Source organism: Ylistrum balloti, unplaced genomic scaffold, assembly GCF_031769215.1.
Source record: "Ylistrum balloti isolate Yb309-2 unplaced genomic scaffold, AGI_CSIRO_Ybal_v1 Utg370124, whole genome shotgun sequence".
NCBI lineage: Eukaryota > Metazoa > Mollusca > Bivalvia > Pectinida > Pectinidae > Ylistrum > Ylistrum balloti.
The window spans coordinates 15,682-38,588 of NW_026782139.1; the positions used below are offsets into that span (position 1 = coordinate 15,682).

Here is a 22,907-nt window from a genome sequence, read left to right on the forward strand (position 1 = left end):
TGCATTCCTTTATCAAAAGCTGCGATGGATTCAACAAGTTTAATAATCAGTAAATAAGCTGCATCATTCAAATATACATGTACCGCTCGTTTCGAAAATTTCTCTCTCTGATGAACATTGTAATCGCGAAGTTTAGCTTGACCTCATTTTATGCACCCGGATCGAAAAATCGAGGGCATATTGTTTTTGTACTGTCTGTTTGTTTAACTTGTGTCAACTTTCACTTTGACAATAACGTAAGAAATAGATCTTTCGAATTTGAAATGTGTGGTCCTTTTGACAAGACCTTTCCGGTGGAACCAAAGCTTTTGAACTTGACCGTGACCTTTACGCTACATTTGAAAAATTTGAAAACTGACCATAACTTTTGTAACGTAAGAAGTAGGGCTTTTTATATTTGGCGTACCTGTTTTCCATGTGATAAGGCCTCGTTAATTTTATCTCCAATATGATAATAATTTACATTAATTTGCATATCGAACTTCAAACTATAGCAACAATTCCAACCCAAGATATGAAATACTATGATGTCAATACAAATACATACAGATAGGGTGTCTCTCAACTTATAGGACAATTACTGTGACGTTTTGTTCAGTATCCATGAGGCTGGTTTAAGCCACGTGAACTCACATTAGAATACTACGCTTGAATAATATATATATAAAAAATACACTATTGGTGAAAATTAACGAGGCTCATATTTACCAAATAGTATCATAACATCAAGTTATTCATAGTTATGGGTTGTATGGGAGCAGTGACATTCATTTCTTAAAGACATTGTCTAGTTTGTACAATATTGAGAATTCTGTGTCTTGGCTGTTTCCATAACTAAATTGATCCATTATATATTATGAGTTTTTGTGTGAATAAACCCGATAACTAATACTGTTAAAATGTTGTTATAAAGAAGCATTTTCTTTATACAGTTATAATAATCGATATATCTGCCCCAACCTGCAAATCTTCTATGAAGCCTTGTTGACGGGGTTTACCAGCAGGTCATTTGCAATTATATCGACTATAATTACATTCATACACGGACGTTAGACCTTGTCATGTGACATGCTCTGTAGAGCTGGTGTGCATTGTACTATGAAATTATAATTTTTGCTTTTCTTTTGTCTTCCATCATCAATCTTGCAGCTTTGAGACGACATATATTTACAAAAAAAAAAAAAATGTCATCATTTGAACATGCAGTAAAAGTAAACAGAAACAAGGGTTTAGGTGTGAAATAAATTGCAACCGGTGTTTGTAAGTGTACTTTTAGATGAATTTGCTATTCCGAATGACAAGATGATAAAAACGAATGTAGGGGACTTTAATGCTCAATAAAAACGACGAGGCTTTTTGGGAGAGGGAGAGGGTTTAAACAGACTGAATTAATTAATGATCAGCGTATCAATTGGAGCGTAGTGTCACCTTTACCAAAGGGCATGTTCTGACACGGAACGAAGCGGCCATATGAGTCTGATTAGATCCGGCTCACCTACTATGCACGCCGCGCTATAGTCTGGGTTAACTAAACGCTCAAGTCACTTATTGCGTTTTGTTTACAAATCGTTCGAGCCAACATCAGTATATATATGTACACCGACCATGGCACCTGTGGAAGGGTTCTGGGGAAAGCAAACAGCAACAATTGATTGGTGTGAGGACAACTACAAAATAACGCAATACATAGCAGAATTTTGTAAGTTTTCTATTTATTTTGTGTTTATTTCAGCAAATCCCAGAAACCAAAGCCAACGGATATCCGTACGTTTTTTAATCGGTGGTCGTTGAAAGTAATTCTACAGGTTTATTCGGCTGTGTAATAAGATACAGTCAGCGATAACGAATGCACCTGCCCAGCAATGACAGTTTTCATTCTACAGTTACCTAGGTTATGTATTACAGTTACATAATGCAATCGTCTGCTAGTGTACTGGCTGTTATTAAAACAAACACCGGGTGGTTGCACAGCAACAAACCGTGAACAGTACACGAGGTACGAACGCTGTCCAGTACATGCTGTAGTGAGGTTGATGTACCTCATGATTTAACATATAAATGTCAAAAATAGGAAACTTCATTTTGATTAATTAGTATTAATGCTATTTTTTCCTTATTCACGTTTTTTCATTTACAGTGTAGAATTAACTTAATATTCCATTTTCCTATATCTAAGAAGTATATATATTGTAACTGTACACTTGTGTTTCCTATTAAATCTTATTGAGTACTTTGGGAACTGTACTGTATATTATGAAAAATCAAATCCAGTTGGGAAATGGGCCCTTACATTCAACCCCACAGATCCATCCCTGAGGAAAAGCCCTGAATGTGAATTGGCATTTGACAACATTAACTTTGATTTTGTTTTGCACAATTTCACAAGAGTGTCCACAACAAATACTTTGTTTATGGTGTTACTAGTTTCTATTTAAAGTACTGAAATCAAAGTCAACCTACCAGGTATTTCATTCTATTGGTTTTATAATCTAGAGTTCAAATCAGAAGACCTGTGTGTACATGTATTCTCGACAGTATTCGCACTGTTAATGTGAATATATGGTGTTTTTTTTAAAAAATTCTATTTGTACATGTGTGTATGTGTGTGTGAAATGTTGGGGTCAGTAGATGTGACAATCTATATATAGGTGACCAATACAACCTACTATACGACCCTGTGCCATATCCATTCATCGAGGAGTACTCAAGCATGGCCAATCCATAGGATCAATAACGGCAACTGCCAGCAATCACCACTACCATTTCGTTCAGCCCACAACTCAGATTTTCAGTGAGAGAGCTTGTGATCAAACCTATTCAATGTATTAAAGGTATTTTGATAATATACATGGGTTTTAAAGCTAAAGTCATTGCCATGAGGTATTGATGACCTAGAACCATGTCGATGGTCACCACACTTGAATTGTCCATACAGCTTATTCTATTGTTCTTGTTTATCCATTTGATCAATAATTCATTCATTTCTACTACAAATTCTCTCTATAATCAATCACGACTTTCTCGAATCATTAAACAGAAACTGGTCATAATTAACATTAATTTTTCAGTTTGGGTCAATCATTTACGGCAGATCAGAAGGTACTTAGATAAGTAAGTTATAAATGCCCGTGGTAAATTTTAATTTCTGCTGCATTTAAATGATACTTGAGATCACAATTAGTGATGTCAATTAAGGTACGGTATACAGATACCAACAATTAACATTTTAACGTTTTTGGTAATGATAGCATTGACACACCAATTAAAATTCATAGTTCAAAGTACAGACACATTAAATACAAAAGAAAGAAAGTCTTACTTTATGGTATAGAAGTAAATGTCAAGAAGAATATACTTAAAAGTATACACAAAAGGATTTGTGAAGTGGAAGAATTTTTATAAACAATCTGATGCAACAGTTCTACGATAATTATAGATCTGTGTCTGTTGGGTCCACCAATATCTGCCTCTGTTCAGTTACAGTCGTCCATGTGATAGAATTACAATGTATTACCATACAAGTACATAGTTATTTGAACAGGTAGATCATAAGTAAAGTTATGTAGCACAGATCTACCAGCAGTACAGTATCAGTTTCTGACGCAAAGGATACCGACAGATCCAACATAGATACAACATCATTGATGTTATTGATACATGTTATCACTTAAACACAACAGACATCTAGATTTCTGTAATGGTCAAAATTATGAAATTGGAAATATTTATCAAATTCCTCGGTTGTTGTTGTCCAGCTGCTACACTTCTATGTACCAGCTGTTACACAGGTATAAAGTTTAACTTTCTGTATAAGGTATAGCAGGATACACCACACCCTGTAATAAATGCTAACAAACTGTCAAAGATTTATTCTAACATCTATAAAAAGTATATTGATGCTTTTAATATCGGTTTTGTGGAGAGATAGATCAGTTTAAAAACATACCTTAAAGAATTCTTAGAAATATAGGTTAGGAATTCTTGGAAACATATATGAGTAATTCTCGGAACTGTACAGGTGTGATATATATGTGCTAAAATAGATATAGATATACAATTATATAAACATTAGAGAGACATGATATGATACTGAGACATATTTACTCTACATTTTTACAAACAAATCTCATTTTGCGATATATTAAAATATTTAAAGGGATATTGCGATATATCATTATAGAATATTTCAGTACATTTAAATGATTTTTTGTAGAACAAAAGTGTACTTAAGAGAGAAATAATTTAACAACAAAATTTTTGAAGTTAAATTTATCAGATCACATAAAAATCAGTTTTACATCAAACAAGTTTAATTAAGGTTTCAATAAAATTTCTGTGCAAAAGCTCTGCAGTTAAAACGTTCAACAGTTGAGGAAATTAGCTGCAATAATACTGTGATACTGAAAGTACATTGCAAACATTGACAACTGTTCTGATGTATTGATTATCACTGCCCCCACCCTTCTTATCATGGTCACAGCAGTATAAAACCCCAGGAAGACCTTCTTATATAAATTTTGAGAAGATTTAGTGAGTCCTAATATTTTTATCAGATGGAACCTGGGACAGAGTGCTATAAAAATAGTGATATTTTAATCAGATGAAACCTGGGACAGAGTGCTATAAAGTGATTCCTAATACTGTATCAGATGGTTCCTGGGACAGAGTGCTACAAATTGTCAAATGACCTCATCTAAATGATTTTGACCTTAATTCTGTCAAAATCACAGGGGTCAAATATGGTGAAAAACACGGCTTTCCATATTTTTTTTCACTCAGGAAGCAAACTGAAAAACATTTATATGAAAGTAGATTTTCAAGACATATTATGAAATCGTGCATGAAGAAGTTGGCCCAATCGACATGTACAATGTAACTCCCCACTCCCCTCCCCCCACACACCTCACTCCTACCCTTAACCCAAAAAGTGCCCAGATGAGACCTTCTAAGGGCATTCATATAATGGCTGAATTGTAATATACTTGTCAGGATAAACACACTGATATTGATCCTCAACTTGGAATCAATACATTTACATGGTATGTTTAGAAACAACATACATACATCATGACACAGAGATTTAAGGCTAAACATATTTAAGTACATAAGCAGTCCTAAATATTCACAATTCATTGTTATGATAATGTGGTTTATAAGCCGAATCCGAGGGTAAATACCAAACTTGTATATTTTGGTTACATACCGTGGCATGTAAGATATTAATTTTAAACCTGATGGCATTTGTTAAAATGTGACTATATTATATTTCTAGCACTATTTTAGAACTAGATCATAATTCATCTTTGTCAGTTTAAAAAAAACCAATAGTGTCACCAATTTCATAATTAGAATCCATTCAGTTTTCATACAAGTAGCTGGGACCACAGTAGATCTGCCGTCAGGATATTGGCCTCGGGCGAAGATCCGAGACATGGTGGTTTGTGTTTGTTTCGATGCTGTGAAACAGTGAAACAAACAATATTAGTTTGTTCTCAGGAATTTAAAGATTTAACAAAATGAGTTTTCTTAAGTCATAATCGCTTATAATGAATAAAATGATTGAATTTCAGCTTATAAATGTAATTCTTTATTTATTTTTTTGACTGTTAAATGATCCGGTTAAGACCAAAAAGAAATAAAATGCTTGATTCACTAAGTACGGTATATGTTACCTAGAATATACAATCATGTACAGAAGTTGATTTACAGGATCTAGGAGCTGAATTTTATACAAAGATCCCAAGTGCGTGTTCAGATAACAGTTTTTCACTTAGATACATCTTATTTGGTCACATTCTTATCCTGGTACCAATGTAAATGATTAATAAACATGAATTTTTAATTGGATATCTACATATATACTTACAAAAATGCTAAATGCATTTCAATTTCCGTGCTAATGACTGGTTCACTGTATCAACATGAATAATTTATGAATAAATTTTATGAGTAAGTGATATTTGACATGTAATATCTGTTATTGATTACAAAGCTTAAGGTGATATGTACAAGTTTGTACATGAAAATTTAACATATTAAGTTTACAAATTAGAATGTCTATAGCAAAAAAAGTTTATAATATTTGGTATCTATATTTAGTAGTATTCCAGCTAAGATAAGTAAAAGATATATTTAAAGATTACATGCAGTGTTAATCAAATTTTGACTCAAAAAGCAAAAAGCTGTTGTCAGAAATGCAGTTTTATTTCATAAATCATGAGTACAGCTCTTAACAAAGGTATTCATTCTAAAATATTCCAACCTTCTCCTTGTTTGCTACAGGGACATTCATGTCGGTGTGACACATCTAATTTTTTTTTTTTTTTTAGTTAAGTATAAAAGTCTTCAAAGCCTTGTAAATTTTTCATTCCTTCATATGTTTGTATAAATCAGCTGTGTGCCACTGGAGAAAAACGTTTTTAAAAAATAAAAAAATGCCTTATGTAAGACAATGGGTATTTTATATAGAGGCGGGGCTACCATCCAGACATAACCTTGGGGTACTTGGTAAGCTGGAGCTGTTTCTTTTGACTCAATGCTGATATAAGACTGTTCTTTTTATACTGTCATTAACATTGTAAACCCTTACCAGTAATTCAGTCTCTTCCTGTATATGTAGTGATTATCTAGGTGACAGCTGAAAAAGTCATGTATGTGCCTCTGAATTCTTGACTTTCAGTAGATTTTGTCCATCATACTGGCTAAAAATTATTTCTAATAAATTTTACCTACCATGAATATTTCTTTTGCGATCAATGATTGTAAAAATTTCTAAACATTGTCAGGGGTTAGCTTGGCTAATTATAGGACAAAAATATAGGATTTGTTGTTTTTGACTTTGCAACAATTTATAAGGTGGGCTTATTACCAGACATGGGCTTATTATCAGATTCATATGGTATATGCTCTGTGAACTTGCAAGGTATTATATGCAGATCAGCTCAAACCAGAATGGTAGATATCCATACACCATCAACCCAGGACCTAAAGGTATATTATCAGTGTTATAGAGCTGGTTATATAATGACCCATGTGTGATCTCTCTAGGGCATCAGGAAATGGTCAGTCCAGTACACATGTATTAAGGTATAAGGTTCACAGGTGGTGCATAGACTGGATCTGTTAGATAACAAACATGTGTCATATATTTACTCAACAGATAAGCTTATACCTAATAATTAGCCAACCCATACACCACTGTTATATGTTTCTCCTGTATAAACCCAAAGCACCCCTGACTTTGTGTTGTACAGTGTTGTACAGACCCATAGCATGCCTGACTTTGTGTTGTACAGACCCATAGCACCCCTGACTTTGTGTTGTACAGACCCATAGCATGCCTGACTTTGTGTTGTACAGACCCATAGCACGCCTGACTTTGTGTTGTACAGAATCATAGCACGCCTGACTTTGTGTTGTACAGACCCATAGCACGCCTGACTTTGTGTTGTAAAGACCCATAGCACCCCTGACTTTGTGTTGTACAGACCCAAAGCACGCCTGACTTTGTGTTGTACAGACCCATAGCACGCCTGACTTTGTGTTGTACAGACCCATAGCACACCTGACTTTGTGTTGTACAGACCCATAGCACGCCTGACTTTGTGTTGTACAGACCCATAGCACCCCTGACTTTGTGTTGTACAGACCCATAGCACGCCTGACTTTGTGTTGTACAGACCCATAGCACCCCTGACTTTGTGTTGTACAGAATCATAGCACGCCTGACTTTGTGTTGTACAGATCATTAGCATGCCTGCCTTTGTGTTGTAAAGACCCATAGCACCCCTGACTTTGTGTTGTACAGACCCATAGCACGCCTGACTTTGTGTTGTACAGAATCATAGCACGCCTGACTTTGTGTTGTACAGATCCATAGCATGCCTGCCTTTGTGTTGTACAGACCCATAGCACCCCTGACTTTGTGTTGTACAGATCCATAGCATGCCTGCCTTTGTGTTGTACAGACCCATAGCACCCCTGACTTTGTGTTGTACAGACCCATAGCATGCCTGACTTTGTATTGGCCTGTATGTATAAACCCATAGATTTTGTGCTGGGCTGAGGATGAGAAATGAAGGACAGAACAGAGAAAGAGCTTGTTTGATTTTTGAAGGATTTTCAGAATTGGTTACCTCCAAAAAAACTTTGTGAAGATAACATCAATAAAGACACTACTAGTCATTACATGAATTATGATGAAAGTTTAAAGTACATGATTTCTCTTACTCACAATAATTTGTAAATCATGCTTTTTATTTCTTGGTAGTTGATAATTTCTGATAATTTTATTCATTAACTTTCAGTCTCTGCTGATAATTTTAGGAATCAGAGTTTTGTTCAGAGGACCATGAAATGAGCCTGGGAAACAAACCTCTGATGTTGCAGTGAACAGTACTATAAAATGAAAGCACTATCTGCATCCGTGTATATCATTATATTGTATATTCCACTTGATCTACAACCTTGCGTGAAGTACACACTTATATCTACACTGTATCCCTTGAACTAAGTCAAGTGTTTCGGATAAGGAGACAAAACTAACAAAAATATCAATAATTGATACTACTAAAGATAAATTAGATAATTATCTGAGGAAGAAAAAATTTAATTTCGTTGTCCAATCAAAATGTTTTGATTTAATTGTTCAATCTAATTGTCCAATCAAAAACTTTTAATTTAATTGTTCAATCTAATTGTCCAATCAAAAAGTTTTAATTTGATAGTTCAATTGTTTTATTGATGTAACTCTCTCTGTCTTTCTCTCTGTCTGTCTCTCTCTCTCTGTCTCTCTCTCTCTGCAGAACTGAGTCTTAATATTGTAACTGCAGATGTTGCTGAGGTTTTCTGACAAAATCAGACCTCTGGTCTGCAGGGTTAAATAGTGAGATAATGTTTTAATGTAAGAAGTTTATGTTGATGGTAATATCACTGTTAAAAAAATAACTGTTTTATTAAACAGAGATCTGTGAAGCACGATAAACAAGATGTTTATACATTATCTTCAGAATTCTTCATTTGATGGACTTTTGTATGTATTCTCGTATATAATACTTATATTGTACAGTATGCAGTGACATTATGTAAACAAACCAGAAAGTGACATACCTTGCATGTCTGTATAATGAGATGGAAACTGTACTGTAATAAGGCAGCTCCCATAACAACAAAAATAATTTTGCCCTTGGCATTATTGCCTGATAATTATGGCAGTGTAGTCATGAAGTTTTTACCTCAAATTGTAAGCAATGGGTAGGCAGTGTCAACAACCTCTATAGAGATGTAATATCAGACCATTGCCCTTCAGAATCTAGGGTGACAGAGTGATGAATGGTCAGATACCTATTTTATCAGTTCTATTGTGTAGTTATCACATCTGTATGTATTTGGGCGATGTCTTGTGTTATATTTGAACATGATTGTGCCTATATCGGATCCAAAAACTGATTTTTTGAAATTTTTAGAAACTGATGAAAATTAAGGAAATAACTGTTGATTCAAGCATTTAATATCCACAAGGTATAGACAGGTCATGACATGGCCAGTATCAGGTAGGTTAGTGTACGGAATAATAAGGTATATATCTTATAAGGTCTCCAGATAATTTCCAGCTTGGGGATGAGAGATACTTGCATCTGTATATTATATCTACAATTTTAAATGGAAAAAAAGATTTATCACGGCTTCAGGGAATTAAATAAAAAATCTACTCATCCGGAATTTTGCATTAGCAAATTATGCATGATATACAGCCATTGTACATACATACTAAATTGGAACATCTATTTTTCATTGCAAGTTTAAATGATATTTTATGTGCAAACACTGATATAATTCAGAAATTTTAACTGTCACATGAATAAAACTGTTGAATTTGAGTCAGTGGTTAAAAATGGGTTTCGTTTATTGGCCATTAACAAAACCTTTAATAGGTCATGAATAAAACCATTAGTTGTTGTTATTGTTAAAGAAATTGACTGCGAAGTAGTTGCAGGTTATAAGAAGTCACTCAGGCCCTTGTACACTAGACATTTTATCCTTAAATGTTTAGTCTACTGAAGAAGACAAATTTTTTACAGCCAGCTTTTAAAAATCAATAACATATTTACGACAATAAAGAAAAAGAAGATTTGCACTTTAAGTATAATTATCGTATCTTTCTTCATAAGAGAACAAATTTATAAACTAGAACCAGAGTACCTGTATATACCTGTTGAGGATGATTGCACGTTACAAATTACAAATACTGGACCTTTGTGATATGGATGCACTTAGTGGCCTGACTCTCAGATGAAACTATTTCACAATTGAGCCAGATTCTCAAAATTTGCAATTTACTTTGGATAACTTCCTTCCTGATTCGTAAATTTTTTTCACATCCCAAACCAGGCATGACAGGGCTTATCGTTTCTCTCAACAAGTAGTGGCCCAGTGGACTTGTGTGAAAATTTTCTATATCTCATATTATATTCCAAGTAAGATGTATATTTGGTACATAATCATTGTTACCTCTCAACTATATACACATTAAGCAGGAAATTAAAAATTCTTTTTTCTTGTTGAGGGACTTCCCATTATGTGTATTTTATAAGTATCATGATGATATCGGGACAACTTCATGGATGACATATCAATTTTTTTATAAGATTGACTTTGTAAATACCACTTGGCTGGAAAGGGCCACAAGTTTACCAAGAATTGTTGCTTATGAGAGGATTTTTATAGGAAGATGAAAAAACTAATAGTATTTGTCGCCTGTATAAGTCACAGGGACCTGAGAATTGTTATAAAGTTGGGTGACACGCTCTGATCTGTTTATGTACTTTAAGGGTTGTAAGAGGTTGAATCAATATTCAGTACATTTTTAAGTGTCAAACATTTAGGTTGAATCCTTCAAATCCTCAGACCAGAGTAGGTCGATATTTACAACACTTCAACCAATTCTTAGGTCCCTGTGCTACATACATGTAACATGTTTGTTATAGCATGGCTGACATTTGAAAGTTAGAATTTCCCTTCACAATGTCATTGTGAGCTAGTAACACAGTAATTGGTGCTTCCTGTGGACAGGAGTCTGTAAATAATTGTCTGATGACAAAATGATATATAAGGAAATGCTATGCATGTTCCTGTATTAGATTTGTATATATACATGTATTTCATTAAAATTCACAACCACAGCCAACTCAAATGTTGAAACAAACATACATGTGTGCATATATACTGTAAAATGATATATTTTTGTGGGACTCAATTTTAGTGGGTTTTTTTTTTTAAATCACTATTTCAAGGGCATTTGATTTCAAGGATAAATATATAGCTCAATATATGTACTTATACTAACTTTGACAGTTCACAGATATATGAATTTGTGGATTATTAGTAGTACCTGTGAAGTCGGTGAAAATAAATCCCTCAGAAATTGATTAATTTACAGTATATCATGTTTCATTGTAATGGATTGCTGGTGGACTGAGATGTGAATGTCTCTCAGATTGTATAATTTGTTCTAATGTATTGAATTAGCTGGAATGTTTAAAATCTATCTGATTAATATTTACATAATTTAATATTGTCTTTTCTCACTGATTTGAATAAGTGTTTGCATAAATGAAGTCTCTGTTATACATGTACAGTATGCAATGTGCCAAGATCATATGAATGTTTGGAACTGGTGATGATATCTGATGGGAAAACAAGAGTTAAAATGATTAATCCAATTGCATGCATGGGCTCAGATGAATGCTTTTTGTTCTGTAGTCCAAAGACTTTGAGGTTTTTACATATAGCTATTTATCTACAACTATATTTTTGGTCTTGATTGAGGTTGATAACCTATTGGCAGCCACGAAGGTAGAAGATAAAATTGCAGATATATGTAGATTGTTGGAACGCTTCAGGCTATTTCTTATGATATTCCTATCAGAAATTGAATTAAAACCACCAAAATAAAAAAAAAAATTGTCATCAGTAAATGATCCATTGTTTTTGTCCCCTATTTAAACTGTTCTAAGTACATGTTTAAGCCGAGGAGAATTAAATAAGTTGACTTTCAGTCCTCAATGTGTTGTTGTTATTACAAATAATGATTTCATGTATACTGTAAATTTTACTTGATAACTGATTGGCTCCTAATAGATTACCACTGATGAAATTATAGTTTTATTTCAATAATAATTACCATAACCTTTTATAATCTTTTGTTTGTGGGCTACAAAGACGGGTGCAGGTATGGTATTTGCATACTAAAATTATGGTAAGAATTACTGAAATGAAAGTTGGCTTTGCTTGAAAAACCGCAAATCTATTCATTGGAGAAATGTCATAATGTTTGAAGTTGTATTGTGCTTGTATTCAGACAGATATTGATTACTATTAAAGTGATAAAGTGAAGTTGGTTAAAGTGTAAATAAAGATCTGGATTTCTACTCCAGCTGTTCTGAGGTGTTTACAAATATAGAACTTAAAGACTCATGTGAAGCTTGGAGTTGTGTAGTGCGAGGGTTGGTAACCATGGCAGTTTGAGTTTCTCAGAAAGCTGAGAAAAATCCGGTCTGTTGTGTCCTTGAACCAGACATTTGTACCCGAAAAGCTGTGAATGGCTGCATCAAAAGGCCTCTTGTATATTGTTTACTGAGGTAGCCACCAGTCACCAACAAGGAGACCCTAAAAATGTCCCTGACCATTGACAGGGAGATAAGTTGAGCAAACAAAAATTATTTACTGGAAATGATCACAAGCAGATCAGTCAAATATTTCAAATTTGGTGTAGCATGGGCAAGTTCTACTCTGACCTTTTAATATCTTTTAAATATCAGGTGTCAGTGATAGATAAAGTGGATAAAAAGTAAAAATAGTTTGGATTTTAAACCTTTAAACCAGTGATATATTTAAAATATCCAATGACAACCCGGTTGTTTATTGTTAGGGATCATGTTTGTTCATTGATAAATACATTTGTTATACATTGTCTTTTTAAATGGTTTGAAGATAATTGCAGCTCCTGACAACAACGTACACAGTCATTCAGACATCAGTACAAAACAGACATGTCATTATTTATTTTAATCGCACGGTCTTCAGAATAACCACTGCAGGCGAAAACGATGAGTGAAGGTCGCTTTACTCGACATTGAACAAAAGTATACGGTATTGCATCATTGCTATCTAGTAATCGATTTCCATATCTGAAATGTACATTATTAATGTAATGGCAAGGTGTGTGCAGACACAAATTTATTTGTCATACATTTCAATTGTTTTCAAGCATGATTCAAAATTAAGGGATTTGTACAAATTGCAAAATTTATGGATCTGATATCAGTTTTGTTATTCATTTTATTTTCTAAATATTGATTTTTTGGTTGGTAAAAAGCAGATAAGATTATAGAGATAATACCAGAACACTTTAAAAACACCTCAAACTTCATGTATTGGTGTGGGTTGGGGTGGATATATCAATTAATTACACTGTATTGATGTATTGGTGTGGGTTGGGGTGGATATATCAATTAATTACACTGTATTGATGTATTGGTGTGGGTTGGGGTGGATATATCAATTAATTACACTGTATTGATGTATTGGTGTGGGTTGGGGTGGATATATCAATTAATTACACTGTATTGATGTATTGGTGTGGGTTGGGGTGGATATATCAATTAATTACACTGTATTGATGTATTGGTGTGGGTTGGGGTGGATATATCAATTAATTACACTGTATTGATGTATTGGTGTGAGAGGGGATGGATATATCAATTAATGACACTGTATTGATGTATTGGTGTGGGTGTGGGTGGATATATCAATTAATTACACTGTATTGATGTGGATATATTTAATTACACTGGTGTGGTGGGTGGATATATCAATTAATTACACTGTATTGATGTATTGGTGTGGGTGGATATATTAATTAATTACACTGTATTGATGTATTGGTGTGGGTTGAGGTGGATATATCAATTAATTACACTGTATTGATGTATTGGTGTGGGTGTGGGGTGGATATATCAATTAATTACACTGTATTGATGTATTGGTGTGGGTTGGGGTGGATATATCAATTAATTACACTGTATTGATGTATTGGTGTGGGTTGGGGTGGATATATCAATTAATTACACTGTATTGATGTATTGGTGTGGGTTGGGGTGGATATATCAATTAATTATACTGTATTGATGTATTGGTGTGAGTGGGTATACCAATTAATTACACTGTATTGATGTATTGGTGTGGGTTGGGGTGGATATATCAATTAATTACACTGTATTGATGTATTGGTGTGGGTGGGGGTGGATATATCAATTAATTACACTGTATTGATGTATTGGTGTGGGTGGATATATCAATTAATTACACTGTATTGATGTATTGGTGTGGGTTGGGGTGGATATATCAATTAATTACACTGTATTGATGTATTGGTGTGGGTTGGGGTGGATATATCAATTAATTACACTGTATTGATGTATTGGTGTGGGTGTGGGTGGATATATCAATTAATTACACTGTATTGATGTATTGGTGTGGGTGGATATATCAATTAATTACACTGTATTGATGTATTGGTGTGTGTGGGTGGATATATCAATTAATTACACTGTATTTGATGTATTGGTGTGTAGTTTGGGTGGATATATCAATTAATTACACTGTATTGGTGTGTATTGGTGTGGGTGGATATATCAATTAATTACACTGTATTGATGTATTGGTGTGGGTGGATATATCAATTAATTACACTGTATTGATGTATTGGTGTGAGTTTGGGTGGATATATCAATTAATTACACTGTATTGATGTATTGGTGTGGGTGGATATATCAATTAATTACACTGTATTGATGTACTGGTGTGGGTTGGGGTGGATATATCAATTAATTACACTGTATTGATGTATTGGTGTGGGTGGATATATCAATTAATTACACTGTATTGATGTATTGGTGTGGGTGGATATATCAATTAATTACACTGTATTGATGTATTGGTGTGAGTTTGGGTGGATATATCAATTAATTACACTGTATTGATGTATTGGTGTGGGTGGATATATCAATTAATTACACTGTATTGATGTATTGGTGTGGGTGGATATATCAATTAATTACACTGTATTGATGTATTGGTGTGTGGGTGGATATATCAATTAATTACACTGTATTGATGTATGGTGTGTGGGTGGATATATCAATTAATTACACTGTATTGATGTATTGGTGTGGGTTGGGTGGATATATCAATTAATTACACTGTATTGATGTATTGGTGTGATATATCAATTAATTACACTGTATTGATGCTGTATTGATGGTGGATATATCAATTAATTACACTGTATTGATGTATTTGGTGTGGGTTGGGGTGGATATATCAATTAATTACACTGTATTGATGTATTGGTGTGGGTGGATATATCAATTAATTACACTGTATTGATGTATTGGTGTGAGTTTGGGTGGATATATCAATTAATTACACTGTATTGATGTATTGGTGTGAGTTTGGGTGGATATATCAATTAATTACACTGTATTGATGTATTGGTGTGGGTGGATATATCAATTAATTACACTGTATTGATGTATTGGTGTGAGTTTGGGTGGATATATCAATTAATTACACTGTATTGATGTGTGGGTGTGGGTGGATATATCAATTAATTACACTGTATTGATGTATTGGTGTGGGTGGATATATCAATTAATTACACTGTATTGATGTATTGGTGTGGGTGGATATATCAATTAATTACACTGTATTGATGTATTGGTGTGGGTGGATATATTAATTAATTACACTGTATTGATGTATTGGTGGTGTATTGATGTATTGGTGTGGGTGGATATATCAATTAATTACACTGTATTGATGTATTGGTGTGGGTGGATATATCAATTAATTACACTGTATTGATGTATTGGTGTGGGTGGATATATCAATTAATTACACTGTATTGATGTATTGGTGTGAGTGGGTATACCAATTAATTACACTGTATTGATGTATTGGTGTGGGTGGATATATCAATTAATTACACTGTATTGATGTATTGGTGTGGGTGTGGGTGGATATATCAATTAATTACACTGTATTGATGTATTGGTGTGGGTTGGGGTGGATATATCAATTAATTACACTGTATTGATGTATTGGGATATATCAATTAATTACACTGTCTTTATGTATTGGTGTGGGTTGCTATATCAATTAATTACACTGTATTGCTGTATTTGTTTGGGTTTGGGTGGATATATCAATTAATTACACTGTATTGATGTATTGGTGTGAGAGGGGGTGGATATATCAATTAATTACACTGTATTGGTGTGAGTTTGGGTGGATATATCAATTAATTACACTGTATTGATGTATTGGTGTGGGTTGGGGTGGATATATCAATTAATTACACTGTATTGATGTATTGGTGTGGGTGGATATATCAATTAATGACACTGTATTGATGTATTGGTGTGGGAGTGGGTGGATATATCAATTAATGACACTGTATTGGTGTGGGTGTGGGTGGATATATCAATTAATTACACTGTATTGATGTATTGGTGTGGGTGGATATATCAATTAATTACACTGTATTGATGTATTGGTGTGGGTGTGGGTGGATATATCAATTAATTACACTGTATTGATGTATTGGTGTGGGTGAATATATCAATTAATTACACTGCATTGATGTATTGGTGTGGGTGGATATATCAATTAATTTCACTGTATTGATGTATTGGTGTGGGTGGGTATATCAATTAATTACACTGTACTAGTCCATTTACACATACATTTACATAATTCTATATATTTAATATGCCTTTCTTATTGTTTTACAGGGAATACCATCACTAATTTCATCTTCATCATCCCAACGTTAACGGTGTTAGCAATAGCCATCCAACAGAATCATGAGAATCGCTACAAATGGTGCCACATCGGTGTCATAAGTGAGTTATACTTTTCTACAATTGCCAGCTTGTAAACATTGCCATCTTTTGCTATCTATCAATAAAGGCTGGAAATTACAACACTATTGTTCAGGATTTTAAGATAGAATATTTAGTAAGTTTCATGAAAATTAATTTTGTCTACATGTGGAAGAACTCAAGTTTGGACAATTTTTTTCCTCAAATACTTTAGTCTGGATTTAGATACACCATAGTTATTCTGGAAAAAAAGCTACCAATATTCATTATAAATAATTATTCACAAATGTTCTTTCATTGTCTTGTAATAAACCACCCCCTGACCATGTCATTAAGACAAAGGTAATAACTTGCTCCTCTGATCCTGGGGATTAATCATAGGAGGGAAAAATAATATGCATAAATTTCATATATGATACAACAATGCTGTCCCTCTTACTTTAGACCAACCTTCAACGATTACACCAATTACCTCCCTTTATTGATTAGATCAGTTATCTCTCTTCATTGATTACTTCAGTTATCTTAATTCATTGTATACACTAGCCTTCAATGATTACACCAATTACCTCCCTTTATTGATACATCAGTATGCAGTTTTCTCCCTTTATAAATTACAAGAGTTATCTCCCTCCATTGATTACCTTATTGAGGTTTCATTGATTACATCAGTTATCTCCCTTCATTGATCAGCATTTTTGTAATTGTATTATAGGTGTGGGCATTGGTTCATGGTGTTTTCATATGACCTTATTATACAGTATGCAGGTAAGTACACATGTACCTCTTTTACTGTGTTGTGATATTGAAATATTTTGATAAAAAGGCACAAGTCGTTAACGTTAAGAACTCTCTAATTTTTAGACTTCCTCAGACCAACAGAAGAAATTATATGGGCCTCATTGAAGGTTTTTTTTTAGGCCTTTGCTACTTTTTAAGGGATTTTTTAAGCATATATTGATATTCTACTTGTTAACATAACCTCAGATGAGTTCATGTTTGAGGGCTCCAAGGTCAAGGCCACTATTACTATTTATAGAAATCAGAAATCAGATAAGGAACATCACATGCAATAAGTTCATTTAAGAGAGTTTTATAAAAATAATGTTTTTACAATATATCTTGTCTAAGTTTGTGTTTCTGGTACCTTTTTTAAAAAAAAAAAAAAAAACCAACAGCAGTCTGTATATAGAACAATTTTATTTGTTATTTTATATATACAAATGGTATACATAGTCATTTTTTTGTTACAGCTGCTGGATGAACTACCAATGATATATAGTGCATGTTTCCTGTTGTATTGTCAGTAAGTAATAACTCTCTATCTGTGACAGCTGTTTGGTTCAGGTCTAAAGTAGCAGGAAACAGTTAGGTTGCATTTTTCCTGCAGTTATTGGTCATGTTAAAGATATACAGGTATAGCAGTTTGGTTTTGGAAAATTAATCCTTACATGCATAAATTACATTTATAGTAGAGAAATAAAAATTGTGTAAATCATGTGACTGCGATGGTTGCCAACTCAAAAAATGGAGAAAAAGAAAAAATCAAAAATACTACAAATTCCAACTGAACACTACAACTTTAAAGAAGGACTTTATTTCTGAACAGCTGTCTTAAAATCAACAATACTGTCCTGGGAACAAACTGCTTACATTTCAGCAAATCTCAATACAGAACTCCTTCACAATAGGACCACATGTAAACACTATGACATTTTCACTTCCTGTAAAGCTAGTTTTTGGTGTGTAGACACAGATTCGAGACTGTCCAACACAATGGAAACATACTCTGGAAAATATGAAACCCCACATTGTCCACTTCAACATGATCAGACCAATTTAAGCAAGGATTTATTTTTTAGATTTTAATTAAAATTTTATAATGGGGTAATCTAATAAACAAAACCTTCACCCACGGCCACACAGAGAAACTCTGTACTATTAGATCCACTGTTATCTACGAAGGCAATTCAGGACAAACCATTTTCACTTTGTGGTGAACATTGTGATGCTGATAAAGTTACTTTTCAGACCATACAATGAACGCATATTGTATAAAAGCATTTATTCAGCAGTAAGCCCAGCCATGTTTATTACAGTTTAAATCAGTCTCCTGTAATAAGCCGGTCTTCCAATTTTGAGTCAGAGATTCTTTTTTTTTTTTTAAATTGGCTTCTTACAAGAAAAAGTACAATGCTGTATAAAGAACTCCCTTTCCAAAGATCAGATCAATGAATTCATTGGTTTGATAAAATCTCATCTTGGTTTTTTTTTCAGAATCTTTATTGTAATTCATTCTGTTTGTTCAATTTTTTTTTTTTGGGGGGGGGGACATTTTGAATATTAACATTTGATTCCAAATGATTTGAATGTTTTTTCCACAATTTTTGTGGTTTTTATAAAAACAATAACTTTAGGTGTAGGCTGTCCTTATATTTATCATTTATCATGTGTCACAGAAAGCAGAGGTTTCATGCACGGACAGACACCTCTAACTTCTTCTAATGAGAGAAATGTTTATCCAAACAAAAGTCCTGTTATCTCAAGGCTACATTAGATAAGATGTGTGAATAGCTTTAATTCACTGATAGGGAGTTACAATGTATGCTTAGCACTTCAGAGATAACACAAACACTTTCGTCATTTAGATATTCAGAACATCCTGCTAATGAAGAATACTGTAAAGATGACTGCATGTACAATTATGATTATAATATTGTGCAAGAAAAAAAATTGAAAATTGTTTTGTCAACCATTTTGTATAGAGATGCCAGTTGTAATGATTTATGAAAAAGATTTCGTAGAATCTATATTTTAAATAGGCTATGATATAATTACCTGCTATTTACAGCATTTGTGATCTTCATTTCCAGGTTAGAGACAACCAGCCCAGAAAATCACCATAATCGGTCTCTACAACTATTTTTTATAATTCTGTCTATAGGTATAACATTGGTAAGTTTTTAAGCCGTACATTCTATCAGAACATAAATTTGATTCATCATTCACCGTCGAAGAAAGCTTCTTAAATTGTGTCCTGCATTAAAATCATTAATTTTCGTGTGGGTCAAATCGCAGTTTTACAAAAAAAACATGCATTTTCTTTGGCACTTGATTTGATGTACAAATCTTCGTCATGATATCCACGACTTCTGTGATTCATGTCGATATTTCTCCGTCATTCGTTTCACGGACGTAAATTTGTTGTACTTCTGATTATGATATTTACAGGAACAAAAGAGTTCCCTTATAAGACCTTTATTTTATTCTGGTTTTTATTTTCATTTTCAGATATACGTGCCAACAAAACATGTACTTTTTTTCCAAGTAAGTAAATGTTTTAAAGCAGAATTGTATACCTTTTTTAATGCTGCCTATTCTTGTATTTTAATGGTGAAAATGTTAAAATTTTTAATGTTAATTTATCTTTTTCAAAGAGTTATAATTTATTGCTGTCTTTAAGGATAAAATGAAAAATTGAAAAAAATGATGCCTTTAAAATTACAGTTTCATGCATGACTCGCTCAAAATATGCATTAATTTTGCTTTAAGTGTTCAGTAAACACAATATCTATGGGTAAACTATACATGTGGGGAGTATTGTTGCGATCTATTTTCATTTTTCTTCATCTAGAAAATTTCAATGCATCACAAATCATTACGCCCAGGGGGTAAATTTCTACAATTACAATACCGAAAAATGACACTTTGTTATACTTGAACATGCAGCTAAGTAAACAGAGGACTGTTGACCACCACTTACAATATCAAAAAATGACACTTTGTTATACTTGAACATGCAGCTAAGTAAACAGAGGTCTGTTGACCACCTGACTAGCTAGCAGGCCAATATATGCTAGCAACAAGCTGTAGATTATAAGAGAATGTTCAAAAACCTGACTTATGGACTAAACACTTATCTTTTTGTTATAGCCTTAACATTGGCTTTTTTGTTTTAGGCATGTTATGGTATAATGGTGATATCCATGGTGTTTATAACCCTACGAATAATTATGTAAGTATCATAAAAATTATAATATGTAAATACATAAGATATATATATTACATATAATATATTATATGTAAATATATATATATTATAAATATGACAAGAATATGTTTATTATAATTTTGTTAATTCATGGGGCTCAAATTTTTATTAAAAAGAATAAAAAAAAATACCCAAAATGCTATTTCTGGATTTTATGGATAAATCCACCAATAAGATTGAAATAAAATTCAATGACATTGTGGGGATATGAATTTGTGCTTTAAGAATTCCAAAGAATTGTTCGAAAATAAAAACCTCAAAAATTAATCATTTTGCAGTTGTCAGGTATCAAAACTATGTAGATGTCTTATAAATAGAAAGAAAAGTTATTAATGTGTAGGTATTGAAATTATGTAAATAATATCAAGTTAAGAAAAGAAAGTTTAAAAAAAGACGCCATTTTTGAGAAGTTGTATAATGATAAATTAGCAATGTTTACATGTCGTTTTTTTCTGTTTCAACAGGAAGTTGCAACACAGTCGGACACTTTACGTTGCCTCTGTGACTACGTATGTCTTGGGTGTCATTGTGTGGCTACTTGACCAGCGCTTTTGTGGTCAGTTAAGGTAAGTAAGGAAAAAATAACACAGGGCATATATGTAAATGTATAATATTTGTAATGAAGATGTATCAAACAGAATTGTTCATCTCGATGTTGTTTCATTTCATCAATTTGATACTGATATTTTTCTGTACAAACTTTTGAAGTCTTGTAATATTTAGCCATAATATGTCATATTGTATGTGGTATCCTACACATTATCTCCCTTTGCATTACAATAGTAGATATTCTCGTGGTTATTTTTCCAGAGTTGTACGATCCGATGTCATGCCACAAATATTGAGTCCTTTTACAGAGCTACATGCATGGTGGCACTTACTAGCCGGGGTAGGAACATACTTGTCTGTCTTCTTCAGGTAAAATCTGTTATAACTTATTACAGTATCAATTTGAGTTCTGCATTAGAATACAGTACAAGACGATTTTTTGGAGGATCCAAATTTTTTGCTGTTTAAAACAAACAAAAAATGAAAAAGAAGTGTTGCTGATCTCTCTAGTCAACTGATATCTTACCACAGCCCTTCAAAATTTTTTTTTTAAAGTTTCATCAAAGAAAAAATCTTGGAACCAATTCTGTTGTATATCCATTTGCATTTAGATGATGTTCTCTGTGAACAACTTTATTTTGTCTTAATTACATTCCAAACTTGATTTTTAGAAATTTTTAGAAACTTATCAAATCTAATGAAAAATCACGTGATTCTAACATTTTTTATGATAGAAGCTGGTTCTGATATTACCGATATGAGGTTGACTTTGGTTAGTTTGTAAAAATGATGTCTGTTTTATAATTCTCAAGTATATAACACTGATGAAACTTGTATAAAGTATATTACCCAAATTTGTGTTTATCAAATTATTTCTAATACATGTTGAATACTCAATTTTACTCTTAAGGGTCATATTGACTACTGAATTCAGTGAATAGATTTTAATTAATGCTATGACTGTTTTGTTTCCAGTGCACATACACGGTACCTCTACTTGAAAAAAAATCCAAAAATACATGTGAGTATCAGTATAAAGGAAACAGTTTTAAAAGTTTGAGTTTCTGACCACAGAATTTCACATATCAGCCATTCAATATTTTATCTATCAAATCGTCAGTTTTATGCAATAATGGCATGTTTTTGTAAAGGGAGATAATTCATCATCATGTTTATTTTCTCATCTGATTATGATCGGATGATGGTCAGTTTATCCTATTGGGATCAGAGGGGGTCATTTTTATATCCTATTTACTGACCAATCATATTTTTATTATGACTAATTTTGTTTCCAGTTTTGGATGGGTTTCTGGCCCTATCTCTATGTTCCGTCTTTAGCGAATTCCAAATTAAACGTTACCTGA

General features: G+C 33.0%; 1 protein-coding gene across 1 annotated transcript; it reads left to right on the plus strand.

Moving 5' to 3' along the window:
• The first annotated feature begins 1,605 nt into the window (after nt 1–1,605).
• LOC132550436 (alkaline ceramidase 3-like) lies at nt 1,606–22,907 on the plus strand. The gene is made up of 11 exons (XM_060214505.1): nt 1,606–1,699; nt 16,854–16,964; nt 17,659–17,711; nt 18,197–18,249; nt 19,817–19,898; nt 20,235–20,270; nt 20,903–20,958; nt 21,459–21,560; nt 21,805–21,912; nt 22,519–22,564; nt 22,839–22,907. The coding sequence occupies exons 1-11, from the start codon at nt 1,606–1,608 to the stop codon at nt 22,905–22,907; spliced, it is 810 nt and encodes a 269-aa protein (XP_060070488.1).